A 22286-nucleotide genomic window follows, 5' to 3' on the forward strand; every position below is an offset into this window, starting at 1 on the left:
CTGCCAGGAGAAAGGCCGGGGAGAGGTGAAGTTAGAGGCCTGTCTTTCCTCTACATTGGACCCCGTGTCTGGCTGCTGCCCTTAACCACCTTGAACAGGTTGAGTGCTGGGTCAAACACCCTCTTGATGATCTCTTCCAGAAACTCCTTAAAGACACCGTCCTGGTCAATGCCAGCTTCGTCCACCCCAAGGTCACTGACGAACTTCACTCGGATCGCGCCCTTCATGGCGTGCTGAGGAAGCTGCCGCAGTTGCTCATAGCCGTCCTACAGAGACAGAATTTCAACCCTCAAGGAGCGCGGCCTCAGCAAACCGAGGAGTCTAACCATGTAGGTCTGCACAGCAGCCGTGGAGGACTGACTCATTTGATGGCTACAGTGTCTCACGCATAGGCGTGAGAAGACGGCCCCCAGGAGGACACAGAGTCAGACAGGAACACTAGACAGAATGAGGCGTGCTAGCTCTGGCCATCGAAGGTGGGGAACCTGGGGGAAGACAGGAATCTCTCTCTCTTTCCTTGAATGCTGACAATGTCTCTAGCTCATGGGCCATCAGGCTTATAGGACATGGTGAAATGAGAAGCCAGGGTCTTGGTTGCTGAGGGCAACTGTGGGGAAGGGGATGGAAAGACTGAACTAAAAGACCTACTGGTGGCAGGGTAGCTGTGGCAGAAGAGGGCGTGAAGCCCAGGCACAGTAGTGAGGTTCAGTCTGCCCTCAGGAGGGCAAGGACAGTGGAGCGTGCTGCTGGGAGAGCTCTGAGCTTTGCTGGCTTGTGGTCAACTCCCTCAAAACACAGCCATCTGTGGGGTGTCGCTCCATAGAGCGTCCAGGACCACAGCTTCTTCACGTCCCTGTGTGTTCACAACAAGCAAAGGCCTTGGACGCTCAGACCACAGGTTCATGAGAGCCTGTGGCATCACGGAACAACCCCCTCGCTCTAACTCGGTTCACAAGAAAGTAAGCAAGGAAAAAACAGGCTTTGCCCAGGTTAAGAGTGACTGTCTCCCGTGACACCCAGGGGCGTTTTAGTCCTGTGGAGATGGTGGTACCTGAGGGAGGAGCCAGCGACCCCTCTCAGCACACAGCACAGGTCACACCTCCCAGTTATCAGGGCGTGGGTGCCAGGCTCCTCTGATGGGGAGGCCTGAGAGATCCAGACCAGGCAGCAGCACCGGTTCTGATGAGGAAGGTACCGAGGGCAGTTCTAACACAAACAAGCTTCTGAGTCAAAGGAGAGGCTCAGCTTGGTGGACACAGCTGAGTGGCAAACGTGGCCTTTAGGGTCGCTGACAAAAGCTTTAATGTAAGACTGACTTGGGGTAATCTTCTCTTAAAACCTGACTGGCCCCAGAACCCACACATTCACAGGGCGAGACAGACGCTGAGCAGACGTGTATCTCTAGGGTGACTGCTACGTCACCCTCTTGCCCACCATGTCCCAACACCGAAGTCAGATGTCGGCTACCAACTGCTCCACCCCTGGTGGCTGTGGCTCTAGGGGAGGCTATGTCTGAGAACACTGGCTGCAGCAGCAGGGGCAGAGGACACTTTTCCATGTTGAGCAGGCAGACTAGATCCTCACTGAGACGCACCCAGCCACTCTGCGGACGTGACTTTATTTCTGCTTTCTGGTTAGTGCTGGAGACGGTACCCGGGGTCTCAGGGGTGCTAGGTGGGTGCTCTACCACGGGGTCACACCGTCCACATCATATCCTTGCCTTTAAGGTAAAAACACCAACTGTTGCACACGGTTCTTTTTGAATAACTCCTGAACAGCAGAAGAAACATGTCCTTCAGGGCGGCTGCTGAAGCACACACAGCACACACAGGTGGCTGGTGACGCGGCCGTCATACACAGACAGCACACCAATGATGACCAATGACGAAGTGTGGACAGAGCGTAACAAAAGCTCTGAGGAGCAGCACGGCGCGTGGATCAAGCCACACCCGCCTGTCACCAGCACCAATGGCAGACATGTAGGAGCACACAGCAAGGCAGTGGACTGTATGACCCACTGGCGTATGTGGTCCACAGACAGCACACACGTCAGAACCACGGAAATGCTCTAGCAATGTCGTTAGGGTGAGACTTAAGTTTCTGCCTCACAGAGCACTCACTGGTGTGGAAGATTCCATAGACCTCTCTGCTCACCTCAAAACGCACCAGGACATTGTGACAGTGTGATGCCGAGGCAAAGTGCTTAAGGACAGGGCACCTACTTCTACCTTGTGAATGGCCACGCAGGGGCCCCTGGACAAGGACTGGCTTGAGAGGGTGACAGTACTTGACTCTCTGGTTGTATCTATAGAGGCCTTTGAGTCTGTGAGGAGAGCATCTGTGTGGTCAGGCAGGGCAGCGCCTGCAGCGTCTACAGCGTCTGCTGCACATCCTCAAAAGTGAGTCTGGGCAGGTGCTGGCGGGACAATGGAGTCAGACAGACCTGGGAAAGGCAGGGTGGTCACTGCACTGGGCTCTTACCCTTGTTCCCTAGAGGCCTCACGAGTGCGTTAGCCAGGGGCCCTAATGGGGCAAAGGAATCGCTGAGGAGCCCCAGCACTGAGGACACGCCAGACTGAGCAGCTACTCAGAGCTGTGGCTGGCTCAACACCCCTTCTTGCTTTAAGAGCCTCACTGTGAGTTTTCACAGCACAGAGGGACGAGAGTCTGGAAGCCAGGTCATCCCCTCGGCCCGCCTGACAGACACAGCACTCCTCTGAGGGCCGCTCACCTCCAGCATCCGGGACCTTCGGATAGTGATGTGGGTGACGTGAGGGGAGGCAGAGCTGGTTTCCACAAGCCCCAGCTTCTCTTTCTCCTTGATAACCATGTTCCGGAACAGAAGAACTCTCTGAAATGGCAAAGCTGGGATCAGGGGCAGGGCCAGCAGCTAATGTCAAAGCCAAACCCTGCACACCAAACCCTGCACACAGAATGGCTACCATTCTCCTCAACCAAGCCTCAACGGGAAGGGGGTGCCCCAGTGCTGCTGCTCAGAGGGATCCTGGCAGAACCTCCGGGAATGAGAAACACGGCTCAACTTTCACCAGCACAGGTGTGTTTCAGAGAGGCGCCTGGCTGCAGCTGGAGTTGAGCGGGGACCAGCCCAGTCGAAACCATCCTCGTACACTCAATACCACCTCAGTAGCCAGGGGCACAGCCACCACACAGGCTGCTTTTTGTCAGACACAACAACCACTCAAATCTTCCCACTGTCAGATCCTTAGCCTTTCTGTCTGCCTCCTGTGCTCCAGACCTACCACCCTGCTGATAAGCACATTTACTGTAGGAAGAGGCTCAAGCCCTTGGCGTTACTCAGGCTGGCCTCAATCTCCTGTTCTCAAGCCATCGTCACATCCCAGCTTCCCAAGCACTCGGGAGCATGTGCACAAGCCACTGCCCCAGCGAAGGCCTTTCAGCAGAGAGCACACGGCCCCTTGCCCCACCTTGCAGAACTACAGCTCCTAGGGCTGTGCTTCAAACACGGAGCTGGGGGCTGGAGGGAAGCTCAGCTCTTGAGAGCACCCGCTGCTCTTGCAAAGAATCGGCCTTGATTCTTGGCACCCACACGGCCGCTCACAACCATCTTTAACTTCCGTTCCAGGGTACCGGGAGCCCCCTTCTGCTCTCTGTCTGCACCAGGCATGCATGTGGTGCACAGAGACACACACAGACCTCCTCCATTTTGTACACCAGATGCGCCAGCACACAGAAAGCATGCCCTGGTGAGAACTGACCCCTCTGCCCTTTTCACTGAAGCTGAGGAAGAACCAAGCAAATGCAGGTTTTAAGAGAAGAGCGATGGCCAGAGGCCTCCACGCAGGTACTCAGTGGAAGGGCTGTCCTTCCATAAGGTACCTAGAGTTAAGAAAAAGGTTTGTGCTCCACAGACCATCAGAAGGCCTGAGGTTCAGGACCATGACGGGGTGTTGGGGGAAGGAGGACCCCGGTGTGCCCCTGCCTCTCCCTTCTAGGAAGTGGAGCTTCAGCAGCCTGAAGATCAGCTGTCTAAGCCATGTGGGCTGTGATTCCAACTCCTTAGCAGGGTCGCCTGTGAGGTGCAGAGAGCCATCGCTCCCAGAAGAGCTGTGTTGACGGCCATGACAGCGCTGCAGGCCTCTCACAGGCAGTCTGGACTGCGCTCTAGCTTCTCACAGGCATGGAGGGAGGGCCAGTTGGTTAAGGGCCAGAAGCCTCCATGAGCCCAGCAGACACCTGAGAGAACACCATTCTCTCCCCGGTACAGATGAGGACACGGACTCGGTCACACAGCCAGGACAGTGGGACCAAGTCCAAGACAGTGTGACTCACCGGTCACCGCTTCCGAGCCTTGTACCCCACAACCCCCCACCCCACCTTACTAAGCCTTCAGTCTGAAAGCAGCAGTGGGGGCCAAAGGCTGCTAAGTGGTCAGGTTAAAGACACGTTATGGTCGTGTGGAGGTCAGAGACCAGGGCCAGCCCCGCCAGGCCATTGGCAGCCATGAGGTGAGGCCTCGAGACGTCTTTAAATTCGGACTAGCTGGGGAAGTTAAAGCTGCCATGAGCAGGCAGAAATGGAAGATTCACAAGGTGGATGGCGGCTGCTGCAAATCTTAGGAGACAGCCACGACGCTATCTTTCGGGGCCGTTCAAAGATGAAGGCAGAAGTTATGGAGCGGTAGGAGGTAAATGTGAAGAAGAGTAAACTGTCTCTTGGCAGAACACAGGACACCCAGCTTTGCCAGCCTGTGAAGTTTCTAGTAGAGGTGTGCGTGCATGTGTGTATGTGTATATGTATATATATGTGTGTGTGCGTATGTGTGTATGCATGAGTATACGTGTGTGTGTGTGTGTGTGTGTGCGTGTGCGTGTGTGTGTGTGCACGCGCGTGCGCGTGTGTGTGCGGGATCGGCACACTGGACACAGTAGTATCCAGGAGGACCCCCTCATTCCTAAGGGCCTGCCAATGAAGCAGGACTTTAAGCAGCCATGTCACTTGCACACCACACACCACTGCCCCAGCAGAACGACAGCAACTCACACCAGACTCAAGAGTACTGAGGGCTCGGTATCTCTAAAGAATAAGATTACAAAATCTCACTTTTCCCCTGAAAATGTATGGGGAGTGGCAAGAAAGGGGGCCTCTTCTTTGGAGGACACAGTTCTGCCCAGTGTCCAGCAGCCTTGGTGAAGGACCTGAGCGGGGTCTTCTAGCACAGCATGGATGCTCCTCCAGGGCTCCCTCCCTGAGCACTGCAGGATGTGCCAGCGCCCTCTTTCTTCTTCTTGGGCTCTCATGTGTCCCCTGACCCTCCCTCTGCCTGGTGCCTTCGCACATCCATGGGGCCCACAAGAAGCCATAACCACCTTTCTGTGTCTCAAAGACCCGCCTTAGCCTGGATCTGATCAGGTGATCTTCCAGGCCCGAGCCCAGGCTTCTGCCTCCAGCCTGCACGGTCTCCCTCCTGTCCGGCCCTGGAGTGCTGCCCTCACCTGAGCTGCAGACTTCATCCTTATTGTCTCTGAACTGCAGCAGTGCTTATCCCTTCTCCTGACTCAGCAAACTCACTGACTAGGAACTACCAACTGCATGCAGGGGAGAGCTCAGTCAGGACTCACTTTAGGTCTCACACAGTGGGTCTAAGAGCTCAGTCAGGACTCACTTTAGGTCTCACACAGTGGGTCTAAGAGCTCAGTCAGGACTCACTTTAGGTCTCACACAGTGGGTCTAAGAGCTCAGTCAGGACTCACTTTAGGTCTCACACAGTGGGTCTAAGAGCTCAGTCAGGACTCACTTTAGGTCTCACACAGTGGGTCTAAGAGCTCAGTCAGGACTCACTTTTAGGTCTCACACAGTGGGTCTAAGATTTTACACAACGACCTACAAAATATAAAGTGACTTATGTGCAATGAGAAAATGCCTCAATGGCAGACTGCTGACAATTGATTTTTTTTAATTAACTTTTTACTTAAAAAAATTAACTAATTAGTTAATGTGCACATGTGCATGGTGGGTGCCTGTCGTCTTGCTGTATGCAACCACCATGTGTGGGGGCCTCTCTTGACACCACTACCTGGCAGCTCAACACAAGGCTGCCTAAGTCGAAGACCCCACAGTGATGCTGGTGGAGCCAGAGGACACATAGGGACAGGGTGCTGAGTCAACTCACGTTCTTGTGAGGCACGACGTGGGGAATGTGCAGCAGGATCAGCTGAGCCCTCTTGCGGTCCTTGTCAAGTTCCTGGAAGAGCACGCCAGGCTTGAGATCCCTTCAGGAGACAGACACAGCTGTGGTTACGAAAGCCAGAAGAGCCTTTCCTAGAGCAGGGCTGGTGGTGCCGGGTGTGGCGGTGCCCACCTCTGTAAATCTCAGGAGAGCAGCCGCACCAGCTCATCTCTAGCACTGAGTGGTCTGTGGGGTCTTGGGGGCACCGAGTAGAGGGAGTGGTGGGCAAAGGCTGTCTGGCTGAGTCTGTGAGGCTCTGGGGCCAGAACTGTAGCGATTTCCTGGTCTTTGACAGGTCACCGACTGAAAGGCTGATGTGATTCGGAGTGTGTTGCTGTTAGAGGGCTCCCGGCCACCACCCAAACCTGGTGATTCTGCCGATAAAAATCCCCATGCAACTGAAGTACCACACTCTGCTGATCAGGTCAGCTGAGAGCAGCTCTTCCTAGCCTAGATGAGACACGGTGCAGAGCCTGACCTGGCTCGTCACCACTGACTAACTGCCGTGACACTAGTGGACAGAAGCTACTGTTAAGTGACATGCCCTGACAGGTGCTTCACAGAACCACACTTCTTCCCAGACAAACGGACAGAGTGAAGAATCGGGAGATGGCTCATCACCCTAAGCATGGCAGGTGCTGAGGGAGGGAGGACCTGGTTCACCGTGCTCACTTGCGTAGCCAGTGGTCCTCTGGAGCGAAGCGCCTGCGGCAGTCTCGTTCATACAGCACCATCAGCCAGCCATGGACGGACTGGAACAGCTCCAAGGTCTCACCCTTGGCGTTCTCTGTGCAGCAAACAGGAGGCGTCAGAGGCGGAGGGCAGCTCGAGGAGGGCAGGCCCGAGCCCAGGTACTCTGTCTCCAGGGGAACCACGGGCTGGCTGTCTGGAGTGCTCTCACTGTCCTCAGGGCCCGGGTATCTCTCAGGGAATGCACCATCCGCATCCTCTGAGGGGTTTGTACTGAACTAGCAGACACGTGAGACAGTAGATCTGCCCATGGCATGAACTCACACAAGCTCCCCTCCATGGAAATCACAGTGCGGATGTAAGATCAGTTCAGAGCGGAGCTAGTCACTAGGAACAACCCCCACACGCACTGCCTGAAGGGGCGGGGCAGAGAGCTCTGCAGCCACACACTACCTTCTCCCGTGTGAGCCCACCCAGGCGAGTGAGCAGGCAGGGGCTCCCCACACCTCTGGTAAATGATAAATAAAGCTGAGATGCAGCCGAGGGCGCAGCCTGGCCTCCGGGAGAGCACTGAGGAACAGTGAGCGCTCGCCTTACCTACGATTCCATCCCAGATCATCTTGAACACAAAGGAGTTGAGGAAGGAAGAGATGGTGACCAGCTCTTCCAGCTTGAATGAGATCTGCTCCTCATAAACTTCAATGTCGTCCAGGATGCTACACAAGGCAGAAAACTTTCAGAATTTCCCACTGAGAAACAAAGGAGACCTCACTGTCTTCCAGACCTTACTGTCATCTTGCACACCTCACTGTCTGTCTCCTAGACCTCACTGTCTGTCTCCTAGACCTCACTGTCTGTCTCCTAGACCTCACTGTCTCCTAGATGAAGCGAGGGGGACAAAGGAGAAAGGCGCTGGCTTTTCTACACACCTCCTGCGGTCTATGCTGGGGGAGGGGCGCTCCTGGGGTTTAAATGAAGTCCGGCCATGAGCTGGCAAGGGCACTTGAGGGCTCTATCATCTTCCTCCCTTCTGTTTACTTGATATTGTTCAGAGTAAGAAGATAAACAACTACGGGAAAACAGTAGGTTCTGCTCAGGGCTTTCACCGTGAGCGGCCTGAGGGGTGCTGTCCGTCAGGAGAAAGAATCTGAACCAGTCTGACTGACTGAAGAGTGAGCGCTGTGAAACTCCCACATCTAGGAGAGACCAGGGGTTCTTAGTGCTTGTGAGCAAATGGATGTTTGAAAGTCTATGAATGAATGAACGAATGAACGAGTGGATGAGTAAATGAATGAGTGACTGAGTGAATGAATGAGTGGATGAATAAATGAATGAATGAGTGAATGAATGAATGAATGAATAAGGAGTGAGTGAATGAATGAGTGAATGAGTGAATGAATGAACAAATGAATGAATGAACGAACGAGCAGATGGATGGATGGATGGTTGGACGGGTGGATGAACAATTGACACAGCTCAACTGAAGATTGACAGAAACACGTTTTAGCACGCAGCTTAGTCTTGGGTTAGCCTGGCCTCCCTTTAGAATCTTTAATCCAGTCAGCAGACCCCTTCTTCTAGGGCACCTAGTCATCTAGTAAGGTTCACTCTTGATTCGAGATCTTCTAGTCTGAACACTGCTGCTGGAGGTCCATTCTAGATCTTTCCAACCTTCGGGGGAGTGGAAGACAGACAGCAGCAAATGCAGAAGGGAACGCAAGGATTCTGGCAAGTGTCCAGGCTCTGCTGACTTCGTTCTCTTACTTATTCTTTACACAGCAGGTGATGTCACCTCCACTCCACCAGTGAGGAGACTGCGGCTCAGCTGTCTGGAGGCAGCCGGCTAGCAGAGCTATAAGCACAGCCCTGACTAATCCTCATGCACGTCCTGAGGTGAGTGCACTGTTGCTTTTCTATAGAAAGGACACTGGTGTCGCAGTAAACACCCTGGTTCCTGAAATCCTCCTCTCAGTGAACAGAGGGCTGTCTCTGGAGACCTCCAGAGCCCACAGCAGCTGCCCTGAAAGTACCTAACGATTGCCGAACGCCCAGCACGTGCCACATGCTTTCTGAAAGTCTTGTCTACTTTCTTGCTATTGTCCAGGCTCAACCTTTGTTCAGTCTCCTGAGCAGCTGCCACTACAGGGCTCATCCTGCTCAGCTCGGGCCAGTTCTGACCGGGCCGCGCCACTCAGGTGCAGTTACTTGCTTCCCTGAATTGCTGATGTCCCCACTGAGTCCTAGCCAGGGCATCCAGCCCACAGTACCTACGTGATGAGGTGGCGGGAGCAGTCACAGAAGAGCATCAGCATGGCCAGGAGCTGCTTGGACTCTCCAGTGTCATTGTTCAGGCACTCCAAGAAGAGCTTTAGCCCTCCATGGGGCCCCAGCTCACAGATAAAAGCCCAGAGCTTGGGCAGCAGGTCATCAAGGTAGGTAAGGCCTGGAAAGGAGAGAGAACCAAGCTTCAGGCGGGGACTCCAGCTGGTCTGCTCTTCCTCCTTCCCAGAGAAGCAACACCTGAATCAGCAAGCCAGAGGTGTGAGCGCCCCGTGAGCCGCAGCGGCAGGGGCAGCTGACACTGGGTGGAGGCTCTTGGGCGCCAGCCTCCACTCTGTAAGGCTCAGGGCCCAGTGCAGCGCTGCTTTGTAAGTGAGGCTCTGTTACTGCCCTAACCCATGGCCAGAGTCAAAGTCAGGCAAAGAGCCCGCAGCAGCCATGTTCTTAGGTTATGAAATAAGGTATTTTTAAGCGCTGCAGGCCAGGCAATCTCTGTTGTTAAAAGGTTTAGACAAATTATGTTTATCAGAGCAGTGGTGGTATACACTTTGGATCCCAGCACTCAAGAGGCAGAGGCAGGTGGATCTCTAGGTTCCAAGTCAGCCTGGTCTACAGAGTGAGTTCCAGGACAGCCATGGCTACAGAGAAACCAAACACTGCCCCTCTCTCACTCATTACCCCCACTGCTGTGTCAAACAAAGCAAAACAAAAACAAAAACAAAACAAAACAAAAACAAAAAGCCCTCAGAGTCTAACAGAGCAAAGCGTGTAACTGCTCCCTGGCAGCACTCGACTGACCGATGTAATTCTGAGGTCAGCTTCTGGGTGGGGCAGGCAGCAGGCCTCCTACCCTCCCTTTTCATCTACCCTGGCTGCCCGAGGCTGGCTGCTGTGGCTCTGGTTCTGCCACTCGCTAGGATACGTTCACACAGGCCGCCCTTCCAAGGTCTTCATCAGATTGGGCCACGTTCACTCGGACACTGTCACTACTCAGTGCTAGCACAGAGCAGACAGGATAAAGGGGAACCCATCTGGCTCTGTCCCAGTTAAAGAGCATTTACGACAAGACAGTAAACAGCGGGCTGGCTTGGCTCTGTGGCAGACCCACCCATGCCTGCCTATCTTGCAGGGTGACCTGTGTTTAGACGGCTCCTTTCACCTGTTCCTCAGATGCCACTAAAACCAGGAAAGCAAGGAATGATTGCAGCAGAACTCCAAAGTGAACCCCGGGCAAGCAGCAGGTACAATGGGGACCTTCTATTCTGTCTTTCATGGCTGCAAGGCCTCGACACAAGCTGTAGACTGGGACATCGTTGGTCAACACTCTACCAGTGACTAAGAAAGCCTGACCCAAGGTTCCAGGGACGCTGCAGATGCAGGGAGGCAAGATGCTCTGTCCAGGACCTAGCACCTCTCAACTGAGGCCTGCCTGGGAGACAAGCTGCCTGGGGGTGGGGGGCTGGGAGGTCCTATCAGGCTCCTTAAGTGACCTGAATGACCTGGGAAGGAACAGAGCACAGAACTGCCGCCTGCTTGCTTCTTGATGTCACACTGGTTCCACAGGAGCACTTTGTGTATGCAACCTGAACCACATACGCCGAAGAGTTCAGAAACCTACAGTTTAGAAACACACACAGAAATGGCAATCCTACATTACACTGGGCAAAAAGAAAATAACTTACTGAATGCAAGAAGAAAGCAATTGTGTCACAGGCAGACGCGGGGTCACTGGGGTGTGTGACGGTGCAGACAGAGTTGGGATCATGAGTAAAAGAGCGCCCTACACTTACTGCTGCACACCGTGTCACCTCTGTACCTGACTTAGAATGACAGCTAGGGGAGGGCACTCCATGGCGTTTTATTCTCAAAGCCTATGGGCAGGAGATTCATTTTCAGATTCCCACACAGGAAGGAGTCTTATTGTGAGGTCACCTTAGAGAAATGGGAGCAGTAACCTCAGACTCCCCTCCCCAGGGAACTCTCAGGTCCCAGGGCTGGGAAATGCCTGGCGACTCCTCCCTTGCTCTCTTCCAACTAGAGTCTGCAGGGGACCTCAGAAGGCCCTCCCCGGCCTCCAGCTCAGCAGTGAGGCCACAGAGGTGCCCAGGCCCCACAGTGGGCCTCGCCTCTAGTCCTCACGCCTCAAATACAATACGCCAGTAAGAACAGCTGCGCCCGTCAACACACTGGACGCCTTCCTGCTCCGTCTTTTTCTCCTCTGCTGCAGTGGCTTGGCACTACCCAGGCACAGAGAAGACGTCTACCTCAGGATAGCATCCTGTGATAGCAGACTGCACTGCCCTTTCACACACAAGTGTGCAGCCCTCAACGGCAGCAGCACGAGGTGAGGTGAGGGGCCTGCTCATACCCAGCCAGCGGTTCCCCCGTCACAGCGCTCACCCTCTGAGCACTTTCACCGCAGACTGCTGCTCTCCCCAGTCTAGCCCAGCGGTGCTCGCCTGCCAAGTGTGCTCGCCTCCGTGTATGTGCTCAGACAGGCTCAGCGCACCACACCCTCCCTGCCCCTCACTCATACGCAGCTATCCTCCCTACAGTCCTTCAGAGACCTCATTCTCATCTCTTAGCTGCGTGATACTCCTCACATGGGTTAGCCCAACATTTTCTCTTTTAGCTGAGCAACAAAGTCCCTTCTATAGGACAGAACTGGGGGTAAAGGGCTTTGAAGGGGCAGCCCAGGCGATGTGGTGGAAGTGCCCTTCTAACTGGGCAGGCTGCTTGCTTCAGAACCGACTCTGCTGCTGACTGTTTACATCCTCGTCAGCCGCCTCTCCCGTCCTAAGCCTTACGTACTCGGTCCACAGTCAGGGGCTCGTCTGCGTGGGCAGTGAGGACGCAAGGTAAACAACGCTGCCAGGGTCTATCCCTGGACTGGGAAGAGCATCAGGACCGCTGGGTGCGAGAGGCAAGCGCTGTTCATTCTCTTCTTCCTGTCTTGTACCTTTGTTTTCCTCAGAAAGAGGACCCTTAGGACACTGTGCCCCGTGACCAGCAGTCATCAAGGGAACAATGCGGTGGGCTATGACCGAGACGGAGCTTGAGGCTCACCAATCTCTAAGAATAACCCCCAAATTCCCACCCTCTGAGTCAGGGAAGCCAGGAAGGTCCATGCTCTAGGAAACCCCGCCTGGCAATGTGGGAAGTGGGAGCACCAGCCCCGGGCTCTGACCTGTGAGGATCTGCAAGCGGATCTGGGTGAGGGTTGTCAGCGAGGTCTGGTAGAGCACACAGATGCTGCAGACCTTCCGCACCTCCGTGGAGTCCACGCGTCGGCCCCCGACAGGCTTGAGGATATTCCGAACTGAAGCTGACTTTTGAAACGCACGCTTGAGGAGACCTGGCACGGAGGGAAGAAGACGCACAGCAGTTCAGCCATCGGGCAGCTCCCACCTGTCAAGAAGAGTCGGGCGAGAACCCGGGTCACAGGCAGGGGCAGTGGGGCTGCTGCCTGAACTCAATGCCTTCCTTTGGAACAGCTGGGAAAATGCTAACGCTCCCTTTCATTACCACAGTACTTTGCAGTGTAAGTCAGGCAGGTTCAGCTGTGACACAGCATCCTCACTGTGTCACCAGACTTCAACGAGGCAAAGTGGAGTCGCTGTTTCTGTGAGGGAGTCCTGTGGACACCTCAGGCCCTGAGCCCCAGCCTTCACCACAGCCTTTAGCTTTCCTGCTCATAAGCAGATGAAGCGACGGGAGTGGACCGCCCCACCCCTCCACCAGCCACCCACGCCCACAAGCAGCAGACGGTGCACCAGCCATCCCGGGTTAGCAGGGCAGACAGTAATTGTGGATCACATGCAGCTGACACCTCCTTGGCTGGGACCACAGCAGCAGCAGAAGTCTTTCTGCTTTCTAAGCCGCCCACCTCTTCCCTACACAGGGTGCTGAGGCGCCAGCCTGGTCTGTGTCTTAGTGACTCCTTGGAGGAGGAGTCCTATGTGGGAGATTTATAACTGAACTCAGAAAAGCTCGAAGTCTCCTATAAAGTGGACTCTGCTCCTCCCTGGTAATCAGGGCCCACAACCACTCCTTGCCCTTTGGGTATCAGGAGTTTGAGCCAGCCTGAGGCTCAGGACAGCAGAGCAACCCCTGAGCAGGATGCCTGCCTTGGTCTGCTCTTGGCTCTTGTCTCTATCCTGCGACCAACACTGTCTTGCTGAATGTGGATGTCAGCACCCTGCAGATGGAGGCTGGAGAGGTGACCGTCCCTCAGGCACTGGTGTTCACACAGGGAGAAGCAGGAGCTGCCCTCCTGAGTAGTGGGTCCAAGGCCCTGGAGTTAAGCCCCAGCAGGATCCTCAGATGCGCATGAGGACTTGCACTTGCACTCACTCACTCTTCACGGGAAGCACGGTCTGTGGGGAGGATGGCTGTGGCTGCGCAGGCACTGGCTCTGGGGGCTCCAGCAGCTTCTTGCTGAGGATGTCACTGAAGAAAATGCGGATGAGAGGCACGCCCCACAGGAACTGCAGCTGCTTGGTGATCAGGTACATGGAGTCATTGAGGCTAGGACAGAGAGAGAGGAACAGTGTCAGTCAGTGCCACCCAGTGTCTGCAGGCAGAGCCCCGTCCCTGCCTGGGTCCCTCACACAGAGGTGCAGCCTGGGCTGGCACCCACATGCCTGGAACCCGGCACTCGGGAGGCTGGGGGATTGCAAGTTAGAGGTTAGTTTGAGCTGCATATGAGCTTTAGTCAAAAAACCAACAGACAAACAAGAAAACCCAAACGAATTTCTCGCGAGAGGAAGCAGAATGAACACACTGCCACCGAGGGTTGGGCCTGTCAAGGTGCCGAGCTGTGCCTGACTGTCTCCCAGGTCAGTCTCTCCTGCTGCCTTCCGTGAGGCAGCCCTCTTGTAACTGCCCCCTGCCCTGTCAGGTGCAAGCTGTCTCCTGCTGCCAGCACTGCTCTTCCTCTCAGGTGACCCAACACCTAGATGGTTCCACACCTTGACAGGTCTCAAGGATGTTACTCAGGTACAAAGGAAGGAGGCAAACCTCTGGCATATGAAACGGGCCAGCAGGATATCTGGGCGTCTTAGCCTGGCGCCGCCCCAGGGCACGCACGTGTGTCTGTGTGGCCGCCTAACCTCACCTCAGCTCTTCCGCTCTGACCACTCTAATAACACTGAGTTCACGACGCTCACCCTGCACCTCATGGGATGTCCTTGGGGCTCCTGTGCCTATAAACCGATTGTCCTACCATCTCCCAGGTATGTGAAACAGTTACAGGCACACTGAAGAAGAAGTATCATGGGCAGGGCCTGCACCTTACTAAGTAAAGCGAGACGGTGAGACCACATGACCCCAGCTCTCCACCACCCACATCGTCTGCATGTGATGATCATGGGCTACTGAATATTCTCTTGGCTCTGGGGCTTGAACCTAGGACCTGCTAGGCAAGCCCTCTCTACCAATGAGTCAAATCCCCAGGCTGTATCTATGCCATATAATAAATATGTACTATTTTTTAGAATTATTTATTTGTTTTATGTATGTGAGTGCACTGTAGCTGTCTTCAGACACCAGAAGAGGGCACTGGATCCCAGTACAGATGGTTGTGAGATGGCGTGGTTGCTGGGATTTGAACTCAGAACCTCTGGGAAAAGTAGCCAGTGCTCTTAACCACTGAGACATCCTTCCAGTCCCATGACTTTTACAATGAAACAAAAACCCCAAAAGCTGGAAAAAGCGAGCAGGAGGTGGGAGGAGGAGGGTGGGAGGGAGGACAGAGTCCGCCCCCAGGACTTACCCGTAATCCACAGACTGGGAAAACCAGCCAAGCACAGGGTGCCAGTGGGTCAGGTTGGACTTCTTCTGGGACACATACTTCTGACAGTAGCACAGCATCTGGGTGAGCAAGCTCACAAACCCATCTGTTTCTTCCTCTAACATCTTAAGGTTGAGGGAGCCCAAGTGCAGGAGATTGCCTGCAAAGAGAGGGCTGACCGTGAAGGCCAGGTAGGTGTGCTGCGGGATCTCCCAGCCTGCTCTCTGCTTGAGGCTCAGGTGAGAAGGAGGAGGAGAAAAAAAAAAAAGAAAAAAAGAAAAAGAAAAGGGGTTGGGGATTTAGCTCAGCGGTAGAGCGCTTGCCTATCGAGCACAAAGCCCTGGGTTCGATCCCCAGCTCCGGAAAAAAAAAAAAAAAAAAAAAAAAAAAGAGAAGGAGGAGGAGGAGCATCTACTTGAGGTGTTTTTCTGTCAGTGCCAGGGGCGGCGATGGCAAGACCCAAGCTGACCTGACAATAAATCCCAGTGTGGTCACAGATGGGCTTCACAGCTCTGGAACCTTAATGTCCTCCTTAGCTCTAAGCTAGGAATAATGACACTCACCACTCCTGTGGCACCGCAGAGAGACCCTGGACTGCCAGGCACACAGAGACATGATGCTTAGCATCACAGTTTAATATGACAGTAACACTTAGAACACAGGAGGAGCACAAATATGGCATTAGCTGATGTCTTGGAGATGGCTGTACTCAGTATTCACCAAATCCTCCCCTTAAGGTCAAGAAGCCCAATAAACACAAACGCTGTAACTGAGGGGAGCCTGCTGGTCTGAGGGGTGCCAATCTAAGACCAGCTTTGTCTAAATTCCATTCCTCAGACACAGAGAAAGCTGTGTGCCCTGCGTTCAAATGCTTCAGTCCCACAGAGACACAGTGAGGCTCTGATCTGAGACACTGGCCCCTCCCTTCTAGGGAAGGGCTCCGCAGCCAACTCTCCACACAGGCACCCACGCAGTCACATTCTACACAGGGCTCTGTTCGTCTATCTGTACTATGGAGAGAATCTGTTTTTATATTAACTCCTACCAAGTGCTAAAGACCTTAACAAAACATGTAGGCCTTCCCCACGGCCATCACCAACTCAAACACAGCCTCCTAGACTCACCCATGAGGCACAGGGTATGGCAGCCTTCTAAACTTTCGCAAGCATCTTGACATCGGTCTCTGTCTCTCAGAAAGACGATGAATTTACGAAGCATGTCATGGGACTCTAAAACCCCGAGACGCTGCAGGCAAGGGTAGACAGTTAACATGGAGCCGGGCAGGGCTCGCCTGAGAGAGGACCTGACCAGTGCTAGCTGTCCTTACTGAGGCAGAACATTGCGTTCAAGCAGCAGGGAAAGAGGATGACACCAGGAACCTATACACCAGCTATGGGAAGACTTGGGGGAAGGAGTGGGAACCGGCACAGGTTAGGCTTTGCTTTTGGAGTCCAGCGAACAGACAGGACTGGCACGCTCACCTCAGGGGCCATGGTGCTGAGATGAGCCACGAGAGCAGGTACCGACATGATGTGGATGATGAACGGTCGCATCAGACTGTCTGAGAACTGCGCAGCAACTACAGGGCTAGACAGAGAGGGAGCAGGGCTAAGACGGCGAGCACACAAACATCATGGAGGTGACGTTGCATAAATGTCACCTCCATAGCAAGGGAAGGCCAGTTCTGAAGTGACTGACCTGAGAAAATGTTTGTAAGAAATGTGGAAGAAGGTCAGATAGGAACCTCCATGGTTGGAGGGGTTTCTGCTAAGGACAGAGACAGCCCCAGTATAGCCCATTCCCTACGGAGCAGAGCCACCCAAGTGTGTACCAGAGTGATGACACACCAATACCTCACACTTGAAGTGCACGGCCCTATCAACATTGAAAGTATCACTTCAGGCTGGAGAGATGGCTCAGCGGTTAGGAGCACTGACTGCTCTTCCAGAGGGCCTGAGTTCAATTCCCAGCAACCACATGGTGGCTCACAGCCATCTGGGATGGGATCTGATGCCCTCTTTTGGTGTCTGAAGTGCACTCACATACATAAAATAAATCATTTTTTTAAAAAAAGTACACATATTAGCACAAAAAAAAATTAGGAAAAAACCCGGGAAAATAGAGGAACGGTCAGCAGTGTGGGTAAGAGGAGCATGGAGAAAGTGACCTGTGGGTAAGAGAGGCATGGAGAAGGCCCCTTCTTTCTACTTCCTGGGTTACTTGGTTTTTACATGAAGCACACATTATTTCCATTAGAGGACAGATGTTAAAGTAAGGCACTGACCCCAGGCTAGGCATGGCAGGGCACACGCAATCCCAGCACACGCAGACTAAGGCAGAAGAATCACACTCAAGGCTGGTTGGGGTTGTGAGACCTGAGCCAAGGGCCTGGGTTGTAGCTCAGTGGCAGAGGCTGCAGCGCGGAAAACTAAACCACGAAAAGGCAGTGACCCTGTATCTCACACCACACACAAATTTAACTTTTAATTTATGCTGAAACCATCAAATGCATAGAAAAACCCCTGCCATCTCTGGGACCTAGGGTTGTACAGTGATCTCTTAGTAGGACACTAAAGTGTGGGTACAAGGGGAAGATGATTAACTGCGCAACACCAGAGCCACGCAGTGCCACACCCGTCCAGAGAGAGAAAGGCGCAGCAGGTGGAAGTCCCTGCAATTCACACCACCTGCCAGCAGGCGAGCGACTGAAACAAGGAAGGAACTCACTAACTCAGTACTAAAACATCCCACCTTAAAGATGGCTGAGCAAGCCTCAGGTGGTGTTACCTGGAGGCCCACAGTGGCAAGTAAGGAAGAGCAGAGTCAGGCTGGTCTTGGCGACATAGCTTAACGCTATGTTCAAACTAAAACACAAAACCAAGGCACAGAGATGACGAAAAGAACTCAACACACATTTCTCCACGGAGACGCCCAGATGTTAACAAACACCTCACACTCACTAGGGAGTTCATGAGGCTGAGAAGAAACTGGAGGCTCCACCGGCTGTTGGTGGGAATGAATGCTCTGGAAAACAGGATGACAGTTCTTCACCAGCCTAAGTGTCCGTGACCACGCTATCTCACTCCTAAAAGCACACCTAAGAGGGATGCAGACACACGCCTCACACACACTCAGAAAAAAATGAGTGCAGCAGCAAGAAGTAACAGAATATCCAAAGGAACTGCTCACACAGGGGCATCTGCACACACAGGGGCGTCTCCTCATACAGGGGCGTCTGCGCACACAGGGGCGTCTCCTCATACAGGGGCGTCTGCGCACACAGGGTGCCTGCTCACACAGGGGCGTCTACGCACACAGGGGCGTCTACGCACACAGGGTGCCTGCTCACACAGGGGCGTCTGCGCACACAGGGTGCCTGCGCACACAGGGGCGTCTGTGCACACAGGGGCGTCTGTGCACACAGGGGCGTCTGCTCACACAGGGGCATCTGCGCACACAGGGGCGTCTGCTCACACAGGGGCGTCTGTGCACACAGGGGCGTCTGCTCACACAGGGGCGTCTGCGCACACAGGGGCGTCTGCTCACACAGGGGCATCTGCGCACACAGGGGCGTCTGCTCACACAGGGGCGTCTACGCACACAGGGGCGTCTGCTCACACAGGGGCGTCTGCGCACACAGGGGCGTCTCCTCACACAGGGGCGTCTGTGCACACAGGGGCGTCTGCGCACACAGGGGCGTCTGCGCACACAGGGTCCCTGCTCACACAGGGGCGTCTGTGCACACAGGGGCGTCTCCTCATACAGGGGTGTCTTTCGCACTTGTCCATACAGAGGTGTCTGTTCACACAGGAAGGAGGTATGGGTCAATGAACAGATAAGCTGGGAACATCATGCAGAGAAAAACAGTATTAACAGCAAAGGATGGGCTTAGGAGTCCATTCACGTGACACAAAGGTGCTGATCTACTCTGCAGGGCTGGGAGAGGACAAAGGCAGGTCCCTTCAGGACAAGGAAAACATTCTGAACTAGGCACTCCCGTCTGTGTCACGTGAATACACTGGCAGCCACCATGGATGGATGAGGTGCACATGAGAATTACACCTCGGTCAGTAGGATCCGGGGTGGGGACGTAGCTCAGCGGTTATATACTTCCCTAACACGCATGGGGTTCAATTCCCAGCACGGGAAGATAAAACAAGACGTTAAGAAGAAAGTTACCCAGAGGCTGTACGTTTCATTTCTGATGCTGTGACTGCATCCTGGCTTTAATTCCTGGTCACGGCCACCATTGTGGGGAAGGCACTCAGGCTTCCTGTTTGCTCAGTAGCCTTTGACACTTGAGGGCCCCACCCATGAAGCAGTGCCTTCAACACTCGGAGTCTTTCTTGTCAGTTATCAATCAACATGACCCCCCACAGATATGCCCACGCCTAATGTGACCTAGAGAATTCCTTGTGGTGGTATTCCCTACAGACTTGGACTTTGAATATTGGTCCCCACTGGTGGCACTGTTTGGGTAGACTAAGGTTGTGTGGCTTTGCTGGGAGAACAGCATCATTAGGGAAATATGGGGGTAGGGTGGTAGCTTTCAGGTTTCAAAAGCCACACACTGTTCCCAGTGCACACCTGCCCCTCTATCTGTGCCCGTGTGTGTGTGTGTGTGCGTGCACACACACACACGCACACACACACACACACACACACACACACACACGCTTGCCAGAATATTTGTGTATGCGAGTGTCTGTGGCTTAAGCTGTGAGCGCCCAGCTTGCTGCTCCAGCTGTCTTGCCACAATGATGATAGACTCTTGTCTCTCTGGAATGGTAGGTACGTAAGGTCATTTCACCACAGCAACTGAGAACTAGTTCATCTCATTAGGACTCTCTTGCCTGCCGCGTGACCCTGTTGTGCGCAAGTGACAGTTAAACTAACTAGCACAGAAGCCATTCGGGCAGTGGTGGGAAAGGACGAGAGCTTACAGAAAGCCAGGGATGTCCTCCAGTTGACACATCCGACCATAATGAATGCTATGTTACTGGCTTTTATGCTGGCAGACTTTGCATCCTAACTTTTTACTCTGAAGAGTACCACTTTGGGGACAAGAAAAAAATTTAAGGCTGAAATGCTACCACTAATTGCTTGACACCCAAGCTAATCTTATTGGTTCCAGGTGGGCACAACAGAAGAAATGCAATTTTTAAAAGAGGCTCAATCCAGGACGGTACAGGTCCCTCAACAGAGCAAAGGCATAAGAGTGGCAGTGAGGCTGCGCCTTGTCTCTGCACACAGGGGTCTGAAGATTCCAGCCTGGCCCAGGTCAGTACAATCAGGGAGAGGTGTGGGGGGCACCACACGTGGGCACAGTTCACCAGCACGTGTGCTCCCCCGCCCCCACACCGAGGTCTGCCAGTGAGGTTCAGCAGAACCTTTCTTTCCTGGCTTTTTTGTTCCGCAGCCCTCAGGTGATGAGTCAGCTGTCCCACACAGCTTCGATGCTACTCTATGGTTAAGCAGGCAGACAGCTCACAATACAGACAGGTCGAGGTGGGCGGAGCGGGGCACATAGGAGCCAAGACTGGTAAGCACACAGCAGTGCGGCTGGACCAAGGCGGGACTCAGGGAACAGGTGCCCCGCTGCTCTGAGAAATACACACATTTGGGAAGGGGCCTGTGTGCCATTTAACAAGACACACATACTGATTTAGGATACGAGTAAGCCACTGTGCAAGGCAGACGTGAAGACGAAGCAGCCTCGTGGGCTCAGACTAAGATCTAACTGCTAGCCTGACCTCTCCCTACGGCGTGACTGAGAGTAACTGCGATCTCTCTGAGTTTTAGTTTCCCTATGTGTAAAATGAACAGCAGACAATGTGGTAGGGGATCAACCGATGGCTGAAGAGGCCCCAGTAGGTGAGGTTGTGATTTCCAGCTGTGCATACTTGTGCTGGAGGACTTAGTACTCGAGGGCCTAGTGCTGGAGGGTTTAGTATTGGAGGGTTTTTTAGTTTGTCACATCTTCTGGGATTGTCACTCTATCCTTGACAAGGGCAACACTGTGATTTTTTTTGGGGGGGGGGTTCTTTTTTTCGGAGCTGGGGACCAAACCCAGGGCCTTGCGCTTCCTAGGCAAGCGCTTTACCACTGAGCTAAATCCCCAACCCCAACACTGTGATCTTTTTAATTTTATTTACTGTTAGAGTGAGTGTGTACTCGCATCTGTGTGAGGGTGTGCCAGCTGAGGGCTGAGGTCAGGGGACAATTTTGTGACGACTTCTGTGCACCTCTACTCGAATTGTTAGGCCCATGTGAGTGCCTTTCTCACAGATCCATCTCACTGACCCTGAATCCTATTTTAGAAGTTTCTGATCGTGTTCAATCATCTGCAGGCTTGGAGGGGGTAAAGGGCTCTGGAGCAGCCCGGCCTTAACGAGCTCAGTGGATTCTACCAGAGAAATTATGGGCCCAGAGTGTTCGTGTCTCCTGTTTCCCGAGCAGGGTCTAGTGTATCTCAGGCTAGTCCTTATTGCACCACCCAGCCATGGACGACTCTGAACGTCTGACCCTTCACCTCTAACCTACCACAGCCAAGCACCACCATGCCCAGGGGCTACGGTCCTAGTGATCAAAGCCAGGGTCTTTCCAGCTGAGCCACCTGGGGAGTAAACATGGCCATGGTGGTGAACGATAGAAATCTGTCCTTCTTCACTGCGCCCTCCCACTGCAACGACACCAGTCGTGACAGGCTGAGGAGCCACGGAGCTGTGATGTTTACCTTCCAGCCCTTTACAGAAGATTGCCAACACAGGCTTGGCTGTTTCGCCATGCACAGGGGCTCCACAGAACACAGCACCTGGGATGAAAGCCAACACACCCACAAGGTAAGGGACCCCACGCTCAGACGTTCCTGAGCTGGCGGGACAACGGCACCCTTTCTTCCAGGCCCAGTTCCCAAGCCATCTCCAACTCTGATCCTCAACAGATTACAAACAGTCGAGAGCGGTTAGCTAAGGACGAGGCTTCCCTTGCAGTTCTCAGAACTGTAGGTCTAAGGAAGCCTTTTGTGTCTACACACTTACACATTTTTTTGATACATACAACCTTGCATGCTCTCTGTGGCTTCAGACCCCAGCATCTCCCCCACCCCCATGACCCCAATTCCGTCTTCTGAACCCTCCCCCAGCACTGGGCTGGACCTCCTTCTTTTACTCTTAGGAACTCAAAAGGAAAAATCACATAGCCACTGGCAGAATGAACCTAGTTCACTGTGAGTCACCTCCTTCAGACCACAAGTCAAAAACACTCATACATACTGAAGGCTGAGGCAAAGTGTGAATTGTCACAAAATGTCACTTC

General features: G+C 53.7%; 1 protein-coding gene across 3 annotated transcripts in view; it reads right to left on the reverse strand.

The window, feature by feature from the left end:
* Ube3b (ubiquitin protein ligase E3B) overlaps positions 1 to 22286 on the reverse strand; it is a 46335-nt gene that overhangs the window by 10590 nt on the left and 13459 nt on the right. For all 3 annotated transcript variants that reach the window (XM_039089760.2, XM_063271660.1, NM_001143894.1), the window contains 11 exons: positions 16451 to 16556; positions 16094 to 16214; positions 14952 to 15129; positions 13536 to 13705; positions 12366 to 12533; positions 9170 to 9341; positions 7496 to 7614; positions 6881 to 6995; positions 6152 to 6251; positions 2732 to 2851; positions 90 to 266 (listed from right to left, as the gene is read on the reverse strand). In XM_039089760.2, the coding sequence (XP_038945688.1) occupies positions 90 to 266; positions 2732 to 2851; positions 6152 to 6251; positions 6881 to 6995; positions 7496 to 7614; positions 9170 to 9341; positions 12366 to 12533; positions 13536 to 13705; positions 14952 to 15129; positions 16094 to 16214; positions 16451 to 16556 (1546 nt within the window). The remainder of the gene's footprint in view (positions 1 to 89; positions 267 to 2731; positions 2852 to 6151; positions 6252 to 6880; positions 6996 to 7495; positions 7615 to 9169; positions 9342 to 12365; positions 12534 to 13535; positions 13706 to 14951; positions 15130 to 16093; positions 16215 to 16450; positions 16557 to 22286) is intronic.

This window comes from Rattus norvegicus, chromosome 12 (genome assembly GCF_036323735.1).
Source record: "Rattus norvegicus strain BN/NHsdMcwi chromosome 12, GRCr8, whole genome shotgun sequence".
Lineage (NCBI taxonomy): Eukaryota > Metazoa > Chordata > Mammalia > Rodentia > Muridae > Rattus > Rattus norvegicus.